Source organism: Bufo bufo, chromosome 3 (assembly GCF_905171765.1).
Source record: "Bufo bufo chromosome 3, aBufBuf1.1, whole genome shotgun sequence".
Classification (NCBI taxonomy): Eukaryota; Metazoa; Chordata; class Amphibia; order Anura; family Bufonidae; genus Bufo; species Bufo bufo.
In genome coordinates, this window is record NC_053391.1 from 95,974,109 (window position 1) to 95,995,791 (window position 21,683).

The 21,683-nt window shown below is 46.7% G+C and overlaps 1 protein-coding gene across 9 annotated transcripts in view; it reads left to right on the top strand.

Moving 5' to 3' along the window:
- The window catches only part of NCOR1 (nuclear receptor corepressor 1), a 206,427-nt gene that overhangs the window by 129,261 nt on the left and 55,483 nt on the right, over nucleotides 1-21,683 (top strand). For 7 of the 9 annotated variants that reach the window (XM_040423363.1, XM_040423371.1, XM_040423365.1 and 4 more), the window contains 5 exons: nucleotides 12,753-12,815; nucleotides 16,156-16,295; nucleotides 17,902-18,028; nucleotides 19,689-20,235; nucleotides 20,335-20,464. In XM_040423363.1, coding sequence (XP_040279297.1) covers nucleotides 12,753-12,815; nucleotides 16,156-16,295; nucleotides 17,902-18,028; nucleotides 19,689-20,235; nucleotides 20,335-20,464 — 1,007 coding nt within the window. The remainder of the gene's footprint in view (nucleotides 1-12,752; nucleotides 12,816-16,155; nucleotides 16,296-17,901; nucleotides 18,029-19,688; nucleotides 20,236-20,334; nucleotides 20,465-21,683) is intronic. The other 2 variants (XM_040423366.1, XM_040423367.1) reach the window with 1 other exon arrangement.

Genomic DNA, 21,683 nt, shown 5'->3' on the forward strand with positions numbered 1-21,683 from the left:
GAATCAGATAATTTGTGACGCGCATCAGCACTTATTTGGCACTGCGTCCAGAAGTCTCATTCAAATTGCAGCATTCAGAAAATTGTCACTTTTTAAAGCCTTTCTTACGTCTGGCAGTTTTGTTGCATTTTGCAAAACAGGAAGAAGAAAAAATGCAGGTGTCGTGACCACGTCACGTGTGAAATTTAATGTGGATAAGTGCAAGATAATGCACCTGGGGCGTAAAAACCCAAGGGCAGAATATAGAATATTTGACACAGTCCTGACCTCAGTATCTGAGGAAAGGGATTTAGGAGTAATTATTTCAGAAGACTTAAAGGTGGGAAGGCAATGTAATAGAGCAGCACGAAATGCCAGCAGAATGCTTGGATGTATAGGGAGAGGTATAAGCAGTAGAAAGAGTGAAGTGCTTATGCCGCTCTACAGAACACTGGTGAGACCTCACTTGGAGTATTGTGCGCAGTACTGGAGGCCATATCTCCAGAAGGATATAGATACTCTAGAGAGAGTTCAGAGAAGAGCTACTAAACTGGTACATGGATTGCAGGATAAAACTTACCAGGAAAGATTAAAGGGCCTTAACATGTATAGCTTGGAAGAAAGATGAGACAGAGGGGATATGATTAGGGGTGCACCGAAATTCCGGCAGCCGAAAATATCGACCGAAAATGTACCTAATCCATTTCGGCCGATATTGTTACATATCGGCCGAAAATATGGGGTGTGGGATTTGTCGCTCACCATCTGCGGGCGGGCGCCGGGCGGGCGGTTTACTTTGTCACTGCATCTTTATTTTACCTTACAATCGTGACGCTCCAGTAACAACTTTGCAGGCAGAGCGGAGGGCGGCGTAACGTCACTTACTCACGTGACGCGCCTGCTCCGCCTCCTTCATTTATAAAGTGGGCGGAGCAGGTGCGTCACGTGAGTAAGTGACGTTACGCCGCCCTCCGCTCTGCCTGCACAGTTGTTACTGGAGCGTCACGATTGTAAGGTAAAATAAAGATGCAGTGAGTGATTAGTCTGCTATGAGCAGCAGGGCCGGGGCTGTTATGGGTAGGGGGATCGGTCTATGGCACTGCTATGGGGAGGGGGGATCTGTGCACTGTTATGCCCATAACAGTGCACATATCCCCCCCTCCATAACAGCGCCACCCACAGATCCCCCTCTCCATAACAGAGCCACCCACAGATCCCCCTCTCCATATATAATATGATTTATTAAATTCATGAAAAAGAATTATTAATAAAATCATTAAAAAAAAGTATTTTAAAAGTATTTGGGCAAAAAGGCAGTTTCGGTTTTCGGTCAAGGGCATTCAGAATTTTCGGTTTCGGACCAGAATTTTCATTTCGGTGCACCCCTAGATATGATAGAAACTTTTAAATACATAAAGCAGGGCTTGACAAATTTCCTTGGAATCTAGGAGCCAGCTAAAAAAGTTAGGAGCCAGGCGGAGCCGCGTCATAAAGCCCCCAGTAGGTGCCCCCATAGTGCTCCCCCCCCACTTTTCCATAGAGCCCCCCCAATAATGCTGTATACCATGTTACATATACCGCCGCTCCGTCCCCGGACCCTATTGACTATAATGGGGACGGGGGTGGAGCTCCGGCGCAGCATGGCAGTTCGCGGTGAGAGGCCGCCGGACTAAAAAGTTGGACATGCAGTACTTTTACCATGCACTGCCGTGCTGCGCCAGAGCTCTGCCCCCATTATAGTCAATGGGGACAGAGCTGCGGTCCGGCGAAACAGCGGAAGGATGGATCTGACAGGGTGAACAGCCTGCCAGATCCATCCTGCCGCAAGTGTGAAAGTACCCTTAGTTCTATAGCTACTGAATGAGACAGAAGAAGGGATGCCTTTAACATATAGATCTCCTTGAGAAGCCAATTTGATCCTAAAGGGTTAATTCACACTGTAATCTAAACTGTGTCCTGTCACTGTCTTATCACTGCTGCAAAAGCATCAGCACAGACTCAGTGTAACCTGTTCTTTTAACTCAATGAATCGAATGAGTCACTAACTAAGTCGGATCTTTAGATTCTTTTAACCTGAGACTCATTCGATTCTTTCTTACTTAGACTCCCTGTACTTGTGTCAGTGACTCGGACCCAGAGCTGCTAGTGCTTGCCTTGCCTCAGCTCTGATTGGTTGGTGGGCGGGGAGGGGAGGGGCTGGCAGAAGCAGCTTCCACTCTAGGATCAGATTACACTCCTCCCGAGTCCCTCCCCTCCCTGCTGCCAGCGTCTCTGCTATTGTGTGCTGTGACGGAGCTGTTTCAAACGGTGCTGCCTCCGGACAGAACGACAGCTCCGCACCCATCGCCCGGGCACCTTTGAAAACGGGCTGACAAATACCCAAGCGCCAGGACTACATTCCTGGTCGCCATGGCGACCTGGCGCCTGGGATTTGTCGAGCCCTGACATAAAGGGAATCAACAAGGGAAAAGAGGAGAGAATATTTAAAAGAAGAAAAACTACCACAAGAGGACACAGTTTTAAATTAGAGGGGCAAAGGTTTAAAAGTAATATAAGGAAGTATTACTTTACTGAAAGAGTAGTGGATGCATGGAATAGCCTTCCTGCAGAAGTGGTAGCTGCAAATACAGTGAAGGAGTTTAAGCATGCATGGGATAGGCATAAGGCTATCCTTCATATAAGATAGGGCCAAGGACTATTCATAGGATTCAGATATATTGGGCAGACTAGATGGGCCAAATGGTTCTTATCTGCCGACACATTCTATGTTTCTATGAATTGATCCTTAGATTGCGCACACTGATTTTATCGTTCTCGACTTCAGATGGTGAATTTGCATAGTGTTCATTATATTTATCATGTATTTAGTAATTACTTGAATCCCCCGTGTAATAATAACTCTGGAGTAGGTCTGCAGTAAACGGTTATTTTAGCAATCGAGTATTCTACCGATTTTAATTTTTTACGAGTAATCTAAAAAAATGAATGAATAGACTGTTTTCCTTTATAAAAACTCATCAGACCCCCTGCCATCAATCCCCAACACCCTTCGTTTCCCCCTGTGCGATCAGCTCAAGTGCATCAGTTCCCCCCGGTGCCATCAGCTCCACTATCCCCCCGTGCCTTCAGCTCTCTTCCCCCCCCCCCCAGTGCCTTCAGCTCTCTTCCCCCCCCCCCCCCAGTGCCTTCAGCTCTCTTCCCCCCCCAGTGCCTTCAGCTCTCTTCCCCCCCAGTGCCTTCAGCTCTCTTCCTCCCCAGTGCCTTCAGCTCTCTCCCCCCCCCCCCCCCCCCAGTGCCTTCAGCTCTCTTCCCCCCCCCCCCCAGTGCCTTCAGCTCTCTCCCCCCCCAGTGCCTTCAGCTCTCTTCCCCCCCCCCCCCAGTGCCTTCAGCTCTCTTCCCCCCCCCCCAGTGCCTTCAGCTCTCTTCCCCCCCCCCAGTGCCTTCAGCTCTCTCCCCCCCAGTGCCTTCAGCTCTCTTCCCCCCCCCAGTGCCTTCAGCTCTCTTCCCCCCCCCCCCCCAGTGCCTTCAGCTCTCTTCCCCCCCCCCAGTGCCTTCAGCTCTCTTCCCCCCCCCCCCAGTGCCTTCAGCTCTCTTCCCCCCCCCCGTGCCTTCAGCTCTCTTCCCCCCCCCCCCAGTGCCTTCAGCTCTCTTCTCCCCCCCCCCCCCAGTGCCTTCAGCTCTTCCCCCCCCCCCCCAGTGCCTTCAGCTCTTCCCCCCCCCCCCCCCAGTGCCTTCAGCTCTTCCCCCCCCCCCCCAGTGCCTTCAGCTCTTCCCCCCCCCCCCCCAGTGCCTTCAGCTCTTCCCCCCCCCCCAGTGCCTTCAGCTCTTCCCCCCCCCCCCCCAGTGCCTTCAGCTCTTTCCCCCCCCCCCAGTGCCTTCAGCTCTTTCCCCCCCCCCAGTGCCTTCAGCTCTCTCCCCCCCCCCAGTGCCTTCAGCTCTCTCCCCCCCCCCAGTGCCTTCAGCTCTCTCCCCCCCCCCAGTGCCTTCAGCTCTCTCCCCCCCCCCCAGTGCCTTCAGCTCTCTCCCCCCCCCCCCCAGTGCCTTCAGCTCTCTCCCCCCCCCAGTGCCTTCAGCTCTCCCCCCCCCCAGTGCCTTCAGCTCTCCCCCCCCCCCGTGCCTTCCGCTCTCTCCCCCCCCCCCAGTGCCTTCAGCTCTCCCCCCCCCCAGTGCCTTCAGCTCTCTCCCCCCCCAGTGCCTTCAGCTCTCCCCCCCAGTGCCTTCAGCTCTCCCCCCCCCCAGTGCCTTCAGCTCTCCCCCCCAGTGGCTTCAGCTCTCTCCCCCAGTGCCTTCAGCTCTCTCCCCCAGTGCCTTCAGCTCTCCCCCCCCCCCAGTGCCTTCAGCTCTCTTTCCCCCCCAGTGCCTTCAGCTCTCTTTCCCCCCCAGTGCCTTCAGCTCTCTTTCCCCCCCAGTGCCTTCAGCTCTCTTCCCCCCCCAGTGCCTTCAGCTCTCTTCCCCCCCCAGTGCCTTCAGCTCTCTCCCCCCCCCAGTGCCTTCAGCTCTCTCCCCCCCCCCCCCGTGCCTTCAGCTCTCCCCCCCCCCAGTGCCTTCAGCTCTCTCCCCCCCCAGTGCCTTCAGCTCTCCCCCCCAGTGCCTTCAGCTCTCTCCCCCCCCAGTGCCTTCAGCTCTCCCCCCCAGTGGCTTCAGCTCTCTCCCCCAGTGCCTTCAGCTCTCTCCCCCAGTGCCTTCAGCTCTCCCCCCCCCCCCAGTGCCTTCAGCTCTCTTTCCCCCCCAGTGCCTTCAGCTCTCTTTCCCCCCCAGTGCCTTCAGCTCTCTTTCCCCCCCAGTGCCTTCAGCTCTCTTTCCCCCCCAGTGCCTTCAGCTCTCTTTCCCCCCCAGTGCCTTCAGCTCTCTTTCCCCCCCAGTGCCTTCAGCTCTCTTTCCCCCCCAGTGCCTTCAGCTCTCTTTCCCCCCCAGTGCCTTCAGCTCTCTTTCCCCCCCAGTGCCTTCAGCTCTCTTTCCCCCCCAGTGCCTTCAGCTCTTTCCCCCCCAGTGCCTTCAGCTCTCTTTCCCCCCCCCAGTGCCTCCAGCTCTCTTCCCCCCCCCCCCCCCAGTGCCTCCAGCTCTCTTCCCCCCCCCCCAGTGCCTCCAGCTCTTCCCCCCCCCCCCAGTGCCTCCAGCTCTCTTCTTCCCCCCCCCCCAGTGCCTCCAGCTCTCTTCACCCCCCCCCCCCAGTGCCTCCAGCTCTCTTCCCCCCCCCCCCAGTGCCTCCAGCTCTCTTCTCCCCCCCCCCCCAGTGCCTCCAGCTCTCTTCTCCCCCCCCCCCCCAGTGCCTCCAGCTCTCTTTCCCCCCCCCCAGTGCCTTCAGCTCTCGTTCCCCCCCCCCCCCCAGTGCCTTCAGCTCTCGTTCCCCCCCCCCCCCAGTGCCTTCAGCTCTCGTTCCCCCCCCCCCCCCCAGTGCCTTCAGCTCTCGTTTCCCCCCCCCCCCCAGTGCCTTCAGCTCTCGTTCCCCCCCCCCCCCCAGTGCCTTCAGCTCTCGTTCCCCCCCCCCCCCCCCAGTGCCTTCAGCTCTCGTTCCCCCCCCCCCCCCCCCAGTGCCTTCAGCTCCGTAAAATCCCCGGTGCCATTGGTCTAGACCAGGGATGCTCAACCTGCAGCGCTCCAGCTGTTGTAAAACTACAAATCCCACCATACCCTGCTGTAGGCTGATAACTGTAGGCTGTCTGGGAATGCTGGGTGTTGTAGTTTTGCAACAACTGGAGGGCCGCAGGTTGAGCATGCCTGGTCTAGACTGATGTCTTGCAGTAATGTACTGCTGATTTTAACCCTTCATATTTCTAAAGATGGCCATGACATTAGATGTATGTCGGTTGACCTTCCAATGTGTGTGGGATCTCCCGTGACATCAGATATCAGGGAGAGAAGGGTCGGCGTGTTGGATTTCACTTGTACAACCCTTTTATTCTTGGAGATCAGCCGCCTGCCAGAGGGGTCTGGTACTAGATTATTCCCTTCTCCCATTCACATGCATGGCTGAGCATCTATGTGTATGGGGGGATCGGGAGGGTGTTCACCTGGAAGTTATCGCCTATATCTGGCCAGCTATATAGTTAGGATTTGTGGACAAACTGGAATCATTGAGCAGGATGGCACTGTATTCCTTCAGGTGCTGCATGCCAGTAGAATTGAGACATTTTGTGGCACCCATCCTATAAGTGCCATCAGCTTGCCAGTACTTACCTCTCCTCTAGGGGCGCCTCTCCACAGCTCCTCCATCTTCTTCTCCGCACGCTGCACTGCCGTCCTGACATCACACAGTCGGGTCATAGTGCATCTGTCAGGGCTTAAACTGCAGCCCGGTACAGGCCGGCAGGTGACCACGGAGCGGTGAGTAATGGCAATCGCTCACTCCCGCTTCGTGGTCACATGATACACGCGAATCCTCGATGCAAAAAATTTGCATCGAAGATTTTTTTGGTGTCGAATTACTCTATTTAATCGAGTAATCGTTTGAGCCCTAGTCTGGAGCATCTCTTATGACTCTCTTGTTGCCAGCAGTTTGTAGTGAAGGTTTGGATGGGCGTTACCAGTGGGGAAGGGATGTCTGCACAGTCTGAAAATGACTATAGCACTGATTGAATAATATAAGTCATACACCCACAACTGGTAGAAACCATATGGTTCTTAATTGCAAACTTCTAGCAATTCTTTCATAAGTTCTAGCAGGAATAATAGAGGAATGGCACTACATGGAGTCATAAACCTGTTTTGTATCTCATTACAATTAAAAGTGAGATATACATATTTCTTCTCTGTGTATTCCAGGAGTTCGTCCATTTTCCTACTCCTCACAGTCCTATGTCTGGCTGCAGCAGAAGCCTCTCCCTTCTGCTCTCCTTATAGTAGGATAAAAAGATTAAGCACTGCTCCCTCAGTCGTAAATGGACCAGATCAGCAGTAGATTTATGTTTCTGGACTTTGGGGGGAGGGAGGGTGTCTTGTATTTTATGTCTATTATATGATTCATTTGTAGTTTTCTAGTTTTTTTCCGTGTACTCAACAGGAATATATATGAAAGACTTGTATTTCTCCATCCTGACTGAGTTTTAAGCGCACAGCGAATGGTGCGCCTTTAGGTAGGCAAAACACTAAGAAAAATACAAAATTAATAAATAAAGTATATTAGAAAAAGTTTTTTTAGGGCATTAGGGACATTATATAAAAATTTCAGTCAAAGGTTTAGTTACTCTTTTTGGAATCAGTTTGAACAGTTTTTGCCATTTGTTTCTTTATTTGCAGGACAAAATAGTGTACTCGCTATAATGGCTTGCAAAATAAAAGTAGACATGTTCTTTCCTCTTACACCAGTTACTCATTTGATCTACATTTTGCACCAAAAAGCACATGTTGTTAAAGGGGTTCTCTGGGATTAAAATGCCTGCAAGCAACCCATTTTAGGACGGGTTACCTCCATTTGCAGAGCTGTTTAGAGGTCTCACTATATGCTGCACTCCGGCACTTTCATACACACCTCATTGGTGAGTGTTCCTGTCGGCCTGCTCAGCTTGACTGCATACCACACTCAGGATTGCTCCATGACTATATATTGTGCAGGAACTCTGCTGCACTGTATCTGGTAATGATGCAGTCCTCTGTGTAATATGCTCTCTTGGCTGAGTAGTCTGACAGCAGTGACGAGCAGGATCACATCCCTTATCCCTGTTCCTGTCTGGCTACTCGGCCATAACTGCATGTCGCCCAGAATATCACATAAATATTATTTATTGTGGAGTCCCTGCACTACAATACATAGTAATAAAGCAATCTTCTGTGTGCTACGGTAAGCAGTCAGGCTGAGTAGCCTGACAGGAATGCTCATTAGTGTGAAATATATGAAAGCGCCAGAGAGCTGTGTTTAGTGAGACCCTTCACGTCACCCTAAATAGCTCTGCAAGTGGAGGTAACCCATCTTAGTCATGTTCTAGCACAGGTTACTTGCTGCAAATTTCAATGATTCCTGGAGGACCGGATTATTGAATTTGGCACATTTTAAGTCTCCTGTTAGCTAAACCGTATTTTCTGGACGCTTTCAAGAAACCGACGAGGAAGGTACATAAAATTTGTAATATGGCACGTTCTGAGCAAATTGCTCAGTGTAAAATTAAAGTGTAAAATGTTAATTTTTTTTAAATATGCAGTTACCCAATAGATACACCTATGTTTAAAGCATTTTTACAAAGGGCTCTAAATTACAATATGCATTTGCAGGTTGCTCTCGATGATAGTTAAGACCACGTCATATGTGTTTTGTAACTGAAGAAAATTCTTGTTCCGTCCCTTCTTCATCCATAAGCAGCGCATCATAGGAGAATTTTGGATTATGTAATATTAAGACCTTACTCTGGGGACTTGGAAGTCTTCTCCCTCCCTGCCAATAAATGAGCTGCCATTATGGTTAATGCTCGTCCCTTCCTTCACTGGCTTCTTCAGAAAGTATGCTGCATGAGTTGTTCTGACTTTACTGCCGCAGTGCACTTTAATGGGCTGAGACGTCAACAAAATGATACTAACCAAAAAAGCTAACTAACTGTTAGTATAGTTTTAGCTTGACTGTTTGCAAAATTGCTTAATTATTATTATTTTTTTCATTTTGCACTGGTTGCAGCAAACATAGCATCTTACTTTCAAAAACAGCATCACACCTGTCCACGGGTTGTAGGTGGTATTACAGCTTAGCTTCATTCATTTTAGGGCTCTTTCACACAAGCGGATGCCGTGCGGGTAATCCGCTGCGTGAAAGAGAAGCCCTATTCCGGACAGCAGAGACACGGAGCATTAACATGATTGGTAATGCTCCGTGCCTTTCTGTGATCTTTTTACTACAAAATCACAGTGAGATAAAGTTGTCACTGTGATTTTGTAGCAAAAAGGTCACAGAGAGGCAAAGAGCATTATCAATCATGTTAATGCTCCGTGTCTCTGCTGTCCGGAACGGGGTTTGGCTCTTTCACGCAGCGGATTACCCGCACGGCATCCGCTCGTGTGAAAGAGCCCTTTTAATGTGGCTCAGCTTCAGTATTAGACGCAACCCATTAACGGGTGTGGCGCTGTTTCTTAAAAGAAAGTGGTCATGTTTTTAAAATCCTGTCCAACTTCTTTAAGACCTGGGGTACACTGAAGCCTTATCTGGTGCTACTGATTTGATTATAACTATTGAGTGATAGCTACAGTCCAATTTATTGTGAGGGTAATATTTAAAGTCCATTTTGCTTGTCTGCGTTGGTGTTCTTTGCACCAAATTTATCAAACATTGATAAATTTGCTGTATTTACAGGTTTTTATTCTCTGACCTGTTAGGAAGGTATGATGTAAACTGTAGTGAAGGTTATTTTCTTACCAGTGACTGAGTTATAACCTTCCTTCTGATCCTCAGCCGTGCCATGTGACTAACACTCTGACTATCCAACTGACATAGCATCTTATGTGTGGACAGGAAGTCACATTCTCTGTGTTCCTATGGGAGCCTTAAAGGGGTTTTCTGAGACTTAAATACTGATTGGGGGTCCCAGGATCCCTGCTGATCAGCTGTTTGAGAAGGAAGTGGCACTTGCAGTAGTGCTTTGGCCTTCTCACAACTTTCCCCAGAGGATAGGTCATCAGTATTTAAATCTTGGAAAACCCTTTTAATGTACGTCTAATAGGATTGAATAGAGACGTTAATGACTTCCTGTCCTCTATCAGTTGGAGATCAGAGTGTTGGTCACATGACACAGCTGAGAATCAGAAGGGAGGTTATAACTCACAGATACAGTCACTGGTAAGATGATGACCTTCACTACAGTTTACCTCCTGTACCTTTTCTAATGGGCATGAGAATAAAGATTTTTGTGGAACTGCTTCTTTAAACATAGCACTCTTGTCTTCAGATGACACTCCAGATTTTTATTCCACTCCACCTACTGGATGGAGATGGCAAACTTCTTGCAACTTTTTTGAAAATGTTAGTTAACGTGCACAAAAATGTATTCCTTTACATCACAGTTGTGGCACAAGTAGAATGAGAAATTGCCTCAAATGCATTCTAGGTGGTAGTTTATGTCAGTTTTCCTACAGAAAGTCCTTGTGTAACCCAGGCCTGAAAGACACATTTATTCTTAAAATAAAACAAAACTAAGGCCTCTTTCACACTTGCGTTGTCCGGATCCGGCGTGTACTCCACTTGCCGGAATTACACTCCGGATCCGGAAAAACGCAAGTGTACTGAAAGCATTTGAAGACGGAACCGTCTTCCAAATGCTTTCAGTGTTACTATGGCACCCAGGACGCTATTAAAGTCCTGGTTGCCATAGTAGGAGCGGGGAGCGGGGGAGCGGTATACTTACAGTCCGTGCGGCTCCCGGGGCGCTCCAGAATGACGTCAGAGCGCCCCATGCGCATGGATGACGTGATCCATGCGATCACGTGATCCATGCGCTTGGGGCGCCCTGACGTCACTCTGGAGCGCCCGGGGAGCCGCACGGACGGTAAGTACACTGCTCCCCCGCTCCCCGCTACACTTACCATGGCTGTCAGGACTTTAGCGTCCCGGCAGCCATGGTAACCACTCTGAAAAAGCTAAATGTCGGCTCCGGCAATGCGCCGAAACGACGTTTAGCTTAAGGCCGGATCCGGATCAATGCCTTCCAATGGGCATTAATTCCGGATCCGGCCTTGCGGCAAGTGTTCCGGATTTTTGGCCGGAGCAAAAAGCGCAGCATGCTGCGGTATTTTCTCCGGCCAACAAACGTTCCGTACCGGAACTGAAGACATCCTGATGCATCCTGAACGGATTACTCTCCATTCAGAATGCATTAGGATAATCCTGATCAGGATTCTTCCGGCATAGAGCCCCGACGACGGAACTCTATGCCGGAAGACAATAACGCAGGTGTGAAAGAGCCCTAATTGTGGCAATATGCTCTTTTGACCATAAGGGCAGTTTTTTATTTATTCTTTTTTAGTTTATGGTTCATTGAAACATGATCTTTAATCTACTTTTAATATAATGCACTGGGTTACAGCACAGCATGTATAAGCTCTAATGCAGACCACAAGTAGAGCAATTGACACCAGATTACTTCATGATTTAGGCAACTTTCACACTTGCATTGTTAATTCTGGTATTGAGATCCGGCATAGGATCAGGATGCATCCATTCCGTTAGGATGCAGTTGTGTGACATCAAAAGGGGGGGGAAAAAACCGATCATGCACTAAATACATTGAAAGTCAATGGGTCACGGATTCAGTTTTTAGGCTCCTTTAAAAAAAAAAACGGATCCATCACCATTGACTTAAATTGTTTTCAGTGCCAGATCCGGTTTTATGCAGCTTGCAGCGATTTTGTGTCCGGTCACAGAACGGAAAACATCCTGAACGGATCTCTTTCCATTCATAATGCATGAGGACTAAACTGAAAGTCTTTTTTTTTTTTTTCCGGTATTGAGATCCTCTGTCGGATCTCAATACCAGAAAACAACAACGCCAGTCTGAAAGTAGCCTTACCTGCTTAGACATTTGCCATGGGTATCTGTAGCACTTTTTGTCTGCAATATATTTTATGCTTTTGCCTGGTGTTCACTGCTTTGTGTTTGTGCTCTTTTGTGACTTGCACTTCTAGTAAAAGGGGACATTTTGGGGGTTATGTACTAAAGACCAGTGCTATACACACTGGAGGAAGAAACAATCAATGTATTAAGAGACTCACGCCCGCGCCAGAACTGAGATCTACTCTAGCTAGGAGCTGTGGTAGATCTCCGTTATAAATTGAGCCACTTTTCTGGTGTAAATTCGAGCAAATGTGTCTAGAAACAGTAGACCTGCCCATCTTCGGTCAAGCTCTGCCCACGTTTTTCTTTTAGGTGGGGAGTGTGGCGGAAAACACACAGTTGCAAATTCTTTGAGCAAAATGCATTTTGCACCAAATTTGCTATTTTTTTTTTATGCTAAAACTTTGTAGATGACCCCCTTTGTGTGCAGTATAGAATCCTATAAATGCATGTTCCTGCAATTTTATTTTTCTGTGCCAGGGCTTTGTGCTATGTCTACCCCCCTTCATTTTTGTTGTCATTCTTTTGGTTTGTCATTTATGTTCTTGTATAAGAGCCTAAGGTTCTTGGCAACCTGTATGAGCCAGGAGGTCCATTTGCCTCATTTCTTGCAGCGGTTTTTGCTTGGGACATTGTAGCAGCACAGTGTTTTGCCACATACTAAATGACTTGTTCTGGTTGTTTCCCATTAGCGAGTCTTCAGTGGACCATGATTTGTTTGCGTAGCGTGCGTGCTGGTTATAGAGTGCATTTTTATTCTGTATTTATTTTTAGGGTCGAGTTGATGGAATTTTAAGACCGTTTTACTTTTAGTGAATATTTTAGCATTCCTTTTCTGTGTATTTTTGTAGCGTTTTATAGAGTAGTAGTAGATTTTGATGTTGCTTCAGCTGCTATCTATGGTAAATGAGGTGCTTACCAGCTATTGCCTTGTTTTGGTTTTTTTTTGCTTTTTTTTTTTGCGTTTTTCTTCATTGCTTGGTATTAGTTCATACTTTCAGTTCATCAGTCATTGGTGAGGCTGAGGTGATCCGTACTTAGTACATTGCCCACTAGCTTGTCACAACTTCTCCTGTCATACTCTGGAGTGACTGTCTCCTTCATCACAAGCTTCTCTTCCCCTGGAGTGAGTTTTACGGAGGACGCCTGCACGTAAATGGATAACTATGTGCGGGATTTGTAGGATTGGTGCTCGTAATGCAAATCCAGGTCTTTCTTTTTGATGGGATTTGCTGTATTGTGCTTTCAGCTTCTGCAGAGACCGTGGAGACCTCCCGTTGGACTGAAGAAGAAATGGAAATTGCTAAAAAAGGTAAACGCTCTCCACCAGCTTGGCTTCTGTGGATTCATCCAGTGAGATGTAGACTCTGCTGACTTAGTAGATTATTTTATTTTATTTTTTTGTTTTGTGTGTTTTGATGTAGTTGTGGCATTTGTTTGCTATTAGCTATTCCTGCAAGCTATGTATTGCTATATGTGGCTATGTGGCTGTTCAGCAATCCCAGCCCTAATTGGATTGTAGTGGAGTAATGCAAATGATTCAGCCCATCGGGTTCAGTGCCACCGTGCCCTCCCTGCATTGGGCAGGAAGCGGGTCACATGGTCACACATAGTGCTGCCAGTTGTGCTGTGAATCAGTTTGGGGTCCTGGACTCTACTGTCTTCTGTCCTCGTACGTCTAGTGGGCATTGATAAAGGAGGAATTCCTTTAAGAGGGGGGAAGGGGGGGTTCTTTGACCAATCTAAAAGTGCAGCACCCCAAAACTTCCCAAAACTTGTATTAATGCATTCTTGTTGTGCGCTTTGGTTGTAAATCATTTAATAGCGATGACTTGAGGCTGCTGAAGACATGCGGTTTTCCCAGTTTCAGGAAATGCTTAAATCTTTCATGTAAGGCAATGTTCGCATCTGCATGCAGTACACTGTTTTCATTGGGTGGCGGTTTTGATATAGCATCGGGTTTTATTATAAACAGAAGCCGCAACACACATGTGAATCGATGAGCCATGTGCAGGACAAGTTTAAGGTCCCGTCCCAATCCTCCCTCTTCGTCTCTTCTTGATATGGTGCCAGCGCTTCTTTGTTCTGTTTCATTGCAGCTTCAGTTATACTATTTCTGATTTATATGGCTGCGGAGTGTGTGCTTTTTTTTTTTTGTTTTTTTTTTACTGAAAACCAAATTAATATTAATATGAAATGTACATAATCGTTTTAGGAACTTTTTTTTTTTTTTTGCCTCCTTCGTATTCCCTGGCCTCCATGCTTGATTTGCATGTGTTTGTGTGCATGCACGCTTGTCATCTGCACTTGTGCTGTATCGTGGGGGATTTCTATCAGTGGGGAGCAGGTGAAATATACAAAGTTACGATGACGCTGAAATTATTTCACTACTATGTTCTTTATATCTACTGGGATTTTAGTGCTTTAGGTCCTTTTATGGAGGTATGGAAGCTATTGGATGGAAAAAATGGCTCCTCGCATCTCCGACCTCCATAAAGGAAGGCAGAAAGTCTTTACCCTGGATGACTCTATAATCCTCTGCTAATACAGCCACACAATATGATTATCAGGGCAGTGGAGAGTTTTGGCAGGGCTTGACACATGGCTTTAGTTCATTTCAGGTGAACAGAACAGGAAGGAAAGAAGCTGACAGCCTGGGTGACTTGAGAAGACATTTAACAGCTGTCGTTGCTGGCCCAGAGTGATGGAAATCGTTCTCTTCCTACAATCTTTTGGATGCTGTCAAAAAGTTTCCCACGTTGATCTTTGTGCCTATGGGCACTTTTACACCTGCCAAGGATCTGGGGGAATAATTAGGGTTGAGTGTGGAAATGAACGCTCGTTGTTGATAATTGCGCAATCAATTACTCGAAGAGCAAATGCTTAATTGTTAGAGGTGAAATTTGTTTTATGTACAATTTCTGGGCACTAGATTGTCCCGTGTAAACCAAGATCAGCTGACGGCAAACAATGAATCTGTATGGGAACGAGCAATTGCATTCCCCACACACAGGAGATGATTGCTGCATGTAAAGAATCAGGCAATCGTGGGGAACAAACTGCTCATTCCCGACCATTGTGGATCGGCAGGTGTAAAGCGGCCTTTAATAAAATAATTTGTCCAGTTGACTTCAAGATGAAAGGATTGGTGGTTCTTCACTCATGGTGTAAGCCTCAAATTGTGGCATTTCTCCCTATAAGGGTGTCCTCTTCAGCAAAAGTGGGTTACTACTGCAGAGCCAAGGACTTGCAGAGTTGAAAATAGGGCCAAATGTGACTGGCCAGTTCTATGATTCCCGGCAGGCCCATTGGCTTGGCTTGGGTCACATGCGTGTCCAATTGCAGCCCTAAAAACACAACCAGCGGGGCTGGTTTTGCAGTTAATTGCAAGGTTTGTATAGTACAGTATGTGACCTTTGGTCGATGACGTGGTAGGACTGCTGCTCAGCCCAATATAAAGAAAGTTCGGGGTACTGGAGATTCATGTTCTACACCCTTCCTATGCCTGGCGTTGTATCTTGACTGGGTGTTGTTTGACATTAACTTTTAAAAATGTAAAAAATAATGCAGGTTGCACGGTATAACTTATTACTAATATCTGTATACTACTAACCTTCCGGCCTGTTACAAGTGTTTAGAGGCAGTTTTTGGTATATGGGATGTTTTTATATTTGTGTATGTCAGAAGGAAATGTAGGTTTATTGTTTTTCTACATGGTTTTCAACACAGCGTATTATCTTGGGATGGATTTGGTAAACTATGTGTTTTATTGCATTTCTAGTCAATGGTCATGCTAGGAAGCCCTTGGCAATCCCTGCCAATTTTCTAGCCATACTCAAACCTAATCGCTCTTTCCATCTTGTTAGCATTGTTTTGTGTGTAACGTGTTTTTAAAAGGATTGTCTGGTTTAGAAAAATGATTCCCATATTGTATCATGAGTTGAGGGGCGTTCTTTAGGATTATCTGTCAGTCCCAGTAGAGTGCATCTGTTACCAGCTTCATTCTCTATGAAGGATCCAGTACATCCTTGCATTGAATTCAATGTGCACTGTGTCAAACTGAAAGAGGAACTGTAATCATGTGCAAAGACCCCCACCAATTGAAAAGAAGGGGTAGAAATGCTTAGTGGTGGTTTCAGCACCCTAACCCCCACCGATGGAAACTGACTAGTTGCAGTTACTATTGACCCTTTTGTGGCACTGGCGAGGGGGCGTTCCTGCTGGCAGATTGCAGATGATCAGTGTGGGTCTTGGCAGCAAGATGCCCTATGATTAACTCATTGTTTGGGGAATACTTCTTTCAAGTAGCCATTGTTGAAAGCGGAGGACCCCTTTCAGTCTTAGCAGTGGTCCTTGGAGGCATTACTGCTCTGGTTCTGCATCTGAGACGTTTCCAGTGTGTGAACACGGCTCATGCCAGTTGAAGGCAGCTCATGAAGCACATGGCTTCTGTCTTCCTGAAGGCATACCACAAGAGTTTTGCCGTGGATTAAATCGCATACTTTCAGATATGCTGTTAATATGTAACTTCATAAGTTTAAGTATTGTAGATGTCCTAGTTTAAGATGTTCAGTTTGGCATTAATTAAGCTTACCAGAATTTACGTTTTTGCTGTGTGAAGAGGTCTAATTGGTCTGCGTTTGTTTTGGCAGGCTTGGTGGAACATGGGCGTAACTGGGGGGCTATCGCCAAGATGGTCGGGACAAAGAGCGAAGCCCAGTGTAAAAACTTCTACTTTAATTACAAAAGAAGGCACAATCTGGACAACCTGCTACAGCAGCACAAACAGAAAGTGAGTATCTGTGAGACAAATGTGCTTTACAAAGAGTTAAAGGGATATCTAGGATTAAATGGGTTGGCCCATCTCGCTAGGATATGCCACCAATGTCCGATAACTGCGGCTTGGCTATTTTCGGAACTCCCATAGAGATGAATGGAGAGGTGGCTGTGCTTGCTCGCTGCGCTCTCCATTTACTTCTATGGGAGTTCTGGAGGTAGCTGAGCGTGTACACTCAGCTCTCTTTCTCCTTTGCTTTGGGGGCCCCGTTCTAGAGATGGGTGCAGGTGTCATCTCTAGGACCCACACCTATCGGACGATGGTGGCATATCCTAGCAATATGCCACCAAAGTGTAAGATGGACCAACCCCTTCAAGGGTCTTAAAGGGATATACTCATCTTGACAAGTGTGGTATATCCACAGGATATGCCATTAATTTCAGGATGGAAATAACCCATAAAGTGAACGGAGAGAGACACATTTACCTGGCCACCTCTTCCTTCACAGCAGCCAGGATTCTGGAGATTCTATTCTTAAGAATGTTCTCCCCGAAGTATGACCTGAGTCTATGGGATATTTATGACAGAAATGTGGCTATGCCATAAAAGTCAGCACCCTTCCTTTCGAGCTGTACAGATTTTTTGGATTTTTCCCACTGCAAAATATTTGTGTTAAATGCAGATTTGCCACAAATTTCACCCTATTCATTGCAAAGGGTAAAATCCAAAGTAAAAATGTGCCACAATTTAACACAAATAAGCATGCTGCAAATTCTCAAATCCATGGCATGCACTGATGAACCATATGAATTAGGTTTAGGCCCCATTCAGACGTACGTATGGCCACCATGCCCTTGTTGCGGACCGCCTTACACGGGCACGTGCTGCGGTGCAGACACATTGACTTGAGTGGGTTTGCAATCTGCAAGGTACGGCAAAAGATACGACATGTCCTATCTTGCAGTGCTGTGGCACGGACCCAGAAGCCCACTGAAGGGCTCCCAAGTGTTTCTGTGGACTTCCGATCCGTGCCTCCGCACCACAAAAGATAGGACATGTCCTATATTTTGCTGTATCTTGTGGATCGCGGACCCATTCAAGTCGATGGATCCACACCGCAGCACAGAGTTCACACGGCTGGTGCTCATGTATTGCGAACCCGCTATTTGCGGTCTGCAACAATGGCCATACAGTCGTTTGAATGAGCCCTTAGAGATCCCCATCTCGCACATATTGTACTGTTAATTGATGCAGATTATTATAATGTTAATACAGGTTCAGCTGTGTGAAATTTGCACTGTAAATCTGCAGCAATTAGGCAGCATCTGAACATAAGGACCAACCACAATGTTAAGGCTATCTCTGGTCATGGCTACATGTGAATATTACAGTTAATGCTCAGGATTTATATATACCCCTTCTACCCCAAAGTTCTGTACAGTAACCATCCAATCTCACCAGGTGACCAGTGGCTGTTATTATGGACTGTGTAAAAAATTATTGGTAGAAGATGTCCTGTTGATTGCTAGCCACTGTGATATTAAAATGATGATGATGGGAGTAATAGTAGAAGTAGTAGCACATCTGACATTTGAGATTTTTTTTTTTTTTTTTTTTGCAGACACCTCGAAGGCCACGGGAGGATAGAGATGTCTCACAGTGTGAAAGCGTAGGATCTACTGTGTCTGCCCAGGAAGATGATGACAATGAAGGCTCAAATTATGATGAGAATCCAGAAGACAGTGAAGGTAATGTTTACCTTTATAGCTATCCAGAAACATCCAGCTTTATTATTTTTTTTTGCCTGCAGAATTCAGTACATTTTCCACAAAAAAAAAAAAAAAAAAGTCCTACCATAAAGAGAAGGACAAAGGGAAAAGCAAATTTTCGCCCCATTCTTATGTTCTCCCAGGAGATAAGCCTCCACCAGTAGTGTCTGGCAGCAGATTTCTCCTCTCCCTCCATTGAATACACATACACAGTCAGACGAACCAAACATGTATTGGGAATTCGGGAGACCAAGTCGAGCCATGTCCCCGCAGCTCCTTCCTCCACCTCCCAATGTTCTAGTTTTAATATGGTGAAACTTCTTTACTGTGAGTTGGGTTGTGTGGCCCCAGATATAGGTGGTGACTCGCATATTTTGCAGTTTAATAGATTTGTTTGCCTTACATGCCTGACTGCTGTTTTTGCTCATACATGTAGTTATAGTTGAAGTGGTTATCCCATGAATAATGGAACTAATGAAAATCGGACATCATATAGTACATGACAATCTCTTTCTAACAAAGCCAGAACCAGCCCTGTACCTCACATGGATCCAGAGATCTTCCTATTCATTGCTCTGCTAGATTTAGATCGACCTGACAGATCAAGGGGAGTGTCTTTTTTTTTTGCTGCAGCGCAGCGGGCGTGTCCATGCTCTCCCTATCACAGCTCAGGAGGCGTGTCTCAGCTCTCCCTATCACAGCTCAGGAGGCGTGTCTCAGCTCTCCCTATCACAGCCCAGGAGGCGTGTCTCAGCTTTCCCCATCACAGCTCAGGAGGCAGTTGAAAGATGAAACTGAGCATGTGCGGCCAAAGAAATAAGAAAAAGAACAAACGGCAGATAGTGCTATACAGATGCATTTTATTGAATTTTTAATTACATGCAATTACAAAAGTATTCAAATCCAGGTCTTGGTTTAAAAAACTGTAGAATGTTTTTTGTGGGACAACCACTTTAAGTTTGTGGTTAACACAGCTCCTGAAGATTTATATCACTTAAATGAGGGAGTAAAACAGCCAGCCTGTAATTGCTGGTTAGTACGTTTTACTACCACACATACTCAACATTCACATAGTTAAAGGGGTTGTCCAGGTTCAGAGCTGAACCCGGACATAGCCATATTTTCACCCAGGCAGCCCCCCTAACAAGGGCATCTCTCATTTGCCCTGCGCGTGCATTTTCAGGAGATCTGGTACTTACCTTACCTGTAAAACGGCTAGGGCAGCGCTAAAGCCAGCCCATCAGAGCCGGTGACGTCACCGAACACACTGCTGGGCGGAAGCCTCCGCACGGCAGTGTGGTATTGTAAATAAAAAAAGCCCTTGCCCTGCTCTATTCTGCATAGGGCAAAGGAGAGCATCGGAGCATAAAATGCTAATATCAGAGAGCTGCCTGGGTGAAAATATGGGTATTTCCACTTTCAGTTTGAGGTCGTAGAATTTCTGTACTGGGCACTGGAGCAGAAACTGCCCCTGATTAACTCTACAGAAGGACAAGGTTTAGCCTTGAAATCAGTTTTTTTTTTTGGCGGATACTGCTTGAGCCCTTCTGATCATAGTTCTGTATTGCTTGGTATTGTGTGTTATGGTAGTGTGTAAATCCTCTTAGCATTTTTCATTCATAATAAACTTTTGCTGTAGGTGCAGAAAACAGTTCAGACACTGAAAGTGCTCCATCCCCATCACCTGTGGAAGGGACTAAAGCCGACGAAACAGACCGAACCACTTCTTCATTACCTGGAGCTGCTTCTCCTGAGCAAGAACCTTCTAGCAAACCTGTACCCAGTGGATCCCCCTCTACTGTCATGCCAAATGCAAAGACCCCTGAGAACCAGTATCCAGAGTTGCAGGTAAAAGAAGAAGTGAATCCAGAACCTGAGGAGTCAATGGAAGTTGGTGAGCGGAGTGACAGTTCAGAGCCAAAACCAGCTCCTAGTCTCCAAGTTAATACCAAAGTGGAACCTGTTGAGGCTGATATGAAACTACCAGAAAGTGCCCAAGTAAAAATAGAGGATGATACCAAAGATCGGGAGCTTGAAAGAAGTAAGGAGCAATCTGAACCTGCAGATATGGAGTATTCCACCAACCAGATGCCAACCCATGGAAGAATGGAATCGCATTCGGACAATGATTCCAGTGCCACATGCAGCGCGGATGAAGATGTAGAAGGGGAGCCGGATAGGTCAAGGTGAGGGTGGTACTGCAGCTCTTTCTAGACTGATAATTTTTAAACATTTGGATCTGGTGTTACATATGCGTGTTATCCCTTTTATTTCCCCCCTTTTAGGGTGTATACAATGGATTCAAAGCCGTCATTGCTGAACCCAGCAGGAACCATTCTGATATCCCCTGCGATGAAGCAAGGCACATTGGATCTGCAGCAGTTGCATCATCGTGCTGCTGTCATACCACCCATGGTAAGTGTATTTGACATTGTCTTTGAGTGTCTCTCTGTGCCAGTGTAACCAGTGTTATGGCTTTCTGTGCAGCATAGTAAAGTTGTATGTACCTGATGGATACTATTGTATGTTGTATGTATGTTAACAAGCATCTCTTCTATAAGCAATAGAATGTCTTACCTGCTAATTATCACAATTATTTCATAGGAAAGTTTGGGGAGTTGTTTTTTGTGTTGGATTCTGTGAAAATGTGATATAGCGATCTGTTCCGTCAGATGCAACATATTCCTTAGAAGCATTTTGTCTAGGCTCGGCAGGCTCCATGCAGTTTGAATGTAGAGGTGTCGAGCATGTACTCTGCTGCTCCATATCTCATTGAGTGACATTTATCATAGCGTGGTGACATACACGGGGCCATGATAAACAAGCAGACTGCTACTCATAAATTAGATACAGCATCCAGCAGTCCATACGCCTGTACTAATATGTACACTAGCCCCAGTGTTCTTCTACACCAGAAAATGGACACAAGGGATGATAAATGTGGTGGGGCCACTGGCCCCTCCCCCTCTCACCACCATATATATATTTTTTATCCTAATGCATTCTGATTAGATAGCAATCCGTTCAGTATGCATCAGGATGTCTTCAGTTCAGTCACTCTTACGGTATTTGGCCGGAGAAAATACCGCAGCATGCTGCGGTATTTCCTCCGGCCAAGATTCCGGAACGCTTGCCGGCATGCAGGATCCGGCATTATTTTCCATTGAAAAATTATTAATGCCGAATCTGGTACCAAGTGTTCAGGGAAACAGAATCCGGTTTCCCGATCTGCGCATGCGCAGACCTTTAAAAATTTGAAAAACATAAATACCGGATCCGTTTTTTCCAGATGACACCGGAGAGACTGATCCGGTGTTTCAATGCATTTGTCTGCCTGATCCGGAACTGCCTGCTGGAATCCAACAACACAAGTGTGAAAGTACCCTAAGATGATTATATGGCACTTACTATTATAGCCTTTGTTGAAATTCTGCCCCATTTTCTAAATTTCTTAAGGTATGCCCCCTTGTTTGCCAAGTCTTTTTCTCTGTCCACACACAGGTCCTGTCCATAAAATGGCTGCTGATGGAGGGTCATGTGACCAGGCAGTTCACCTCCATGTGATGTCTCCTCCATTCAAACACACTGCACCTGCCATCTGCTCTTGTACTATTGGGAGTTCAATGTAGATGCA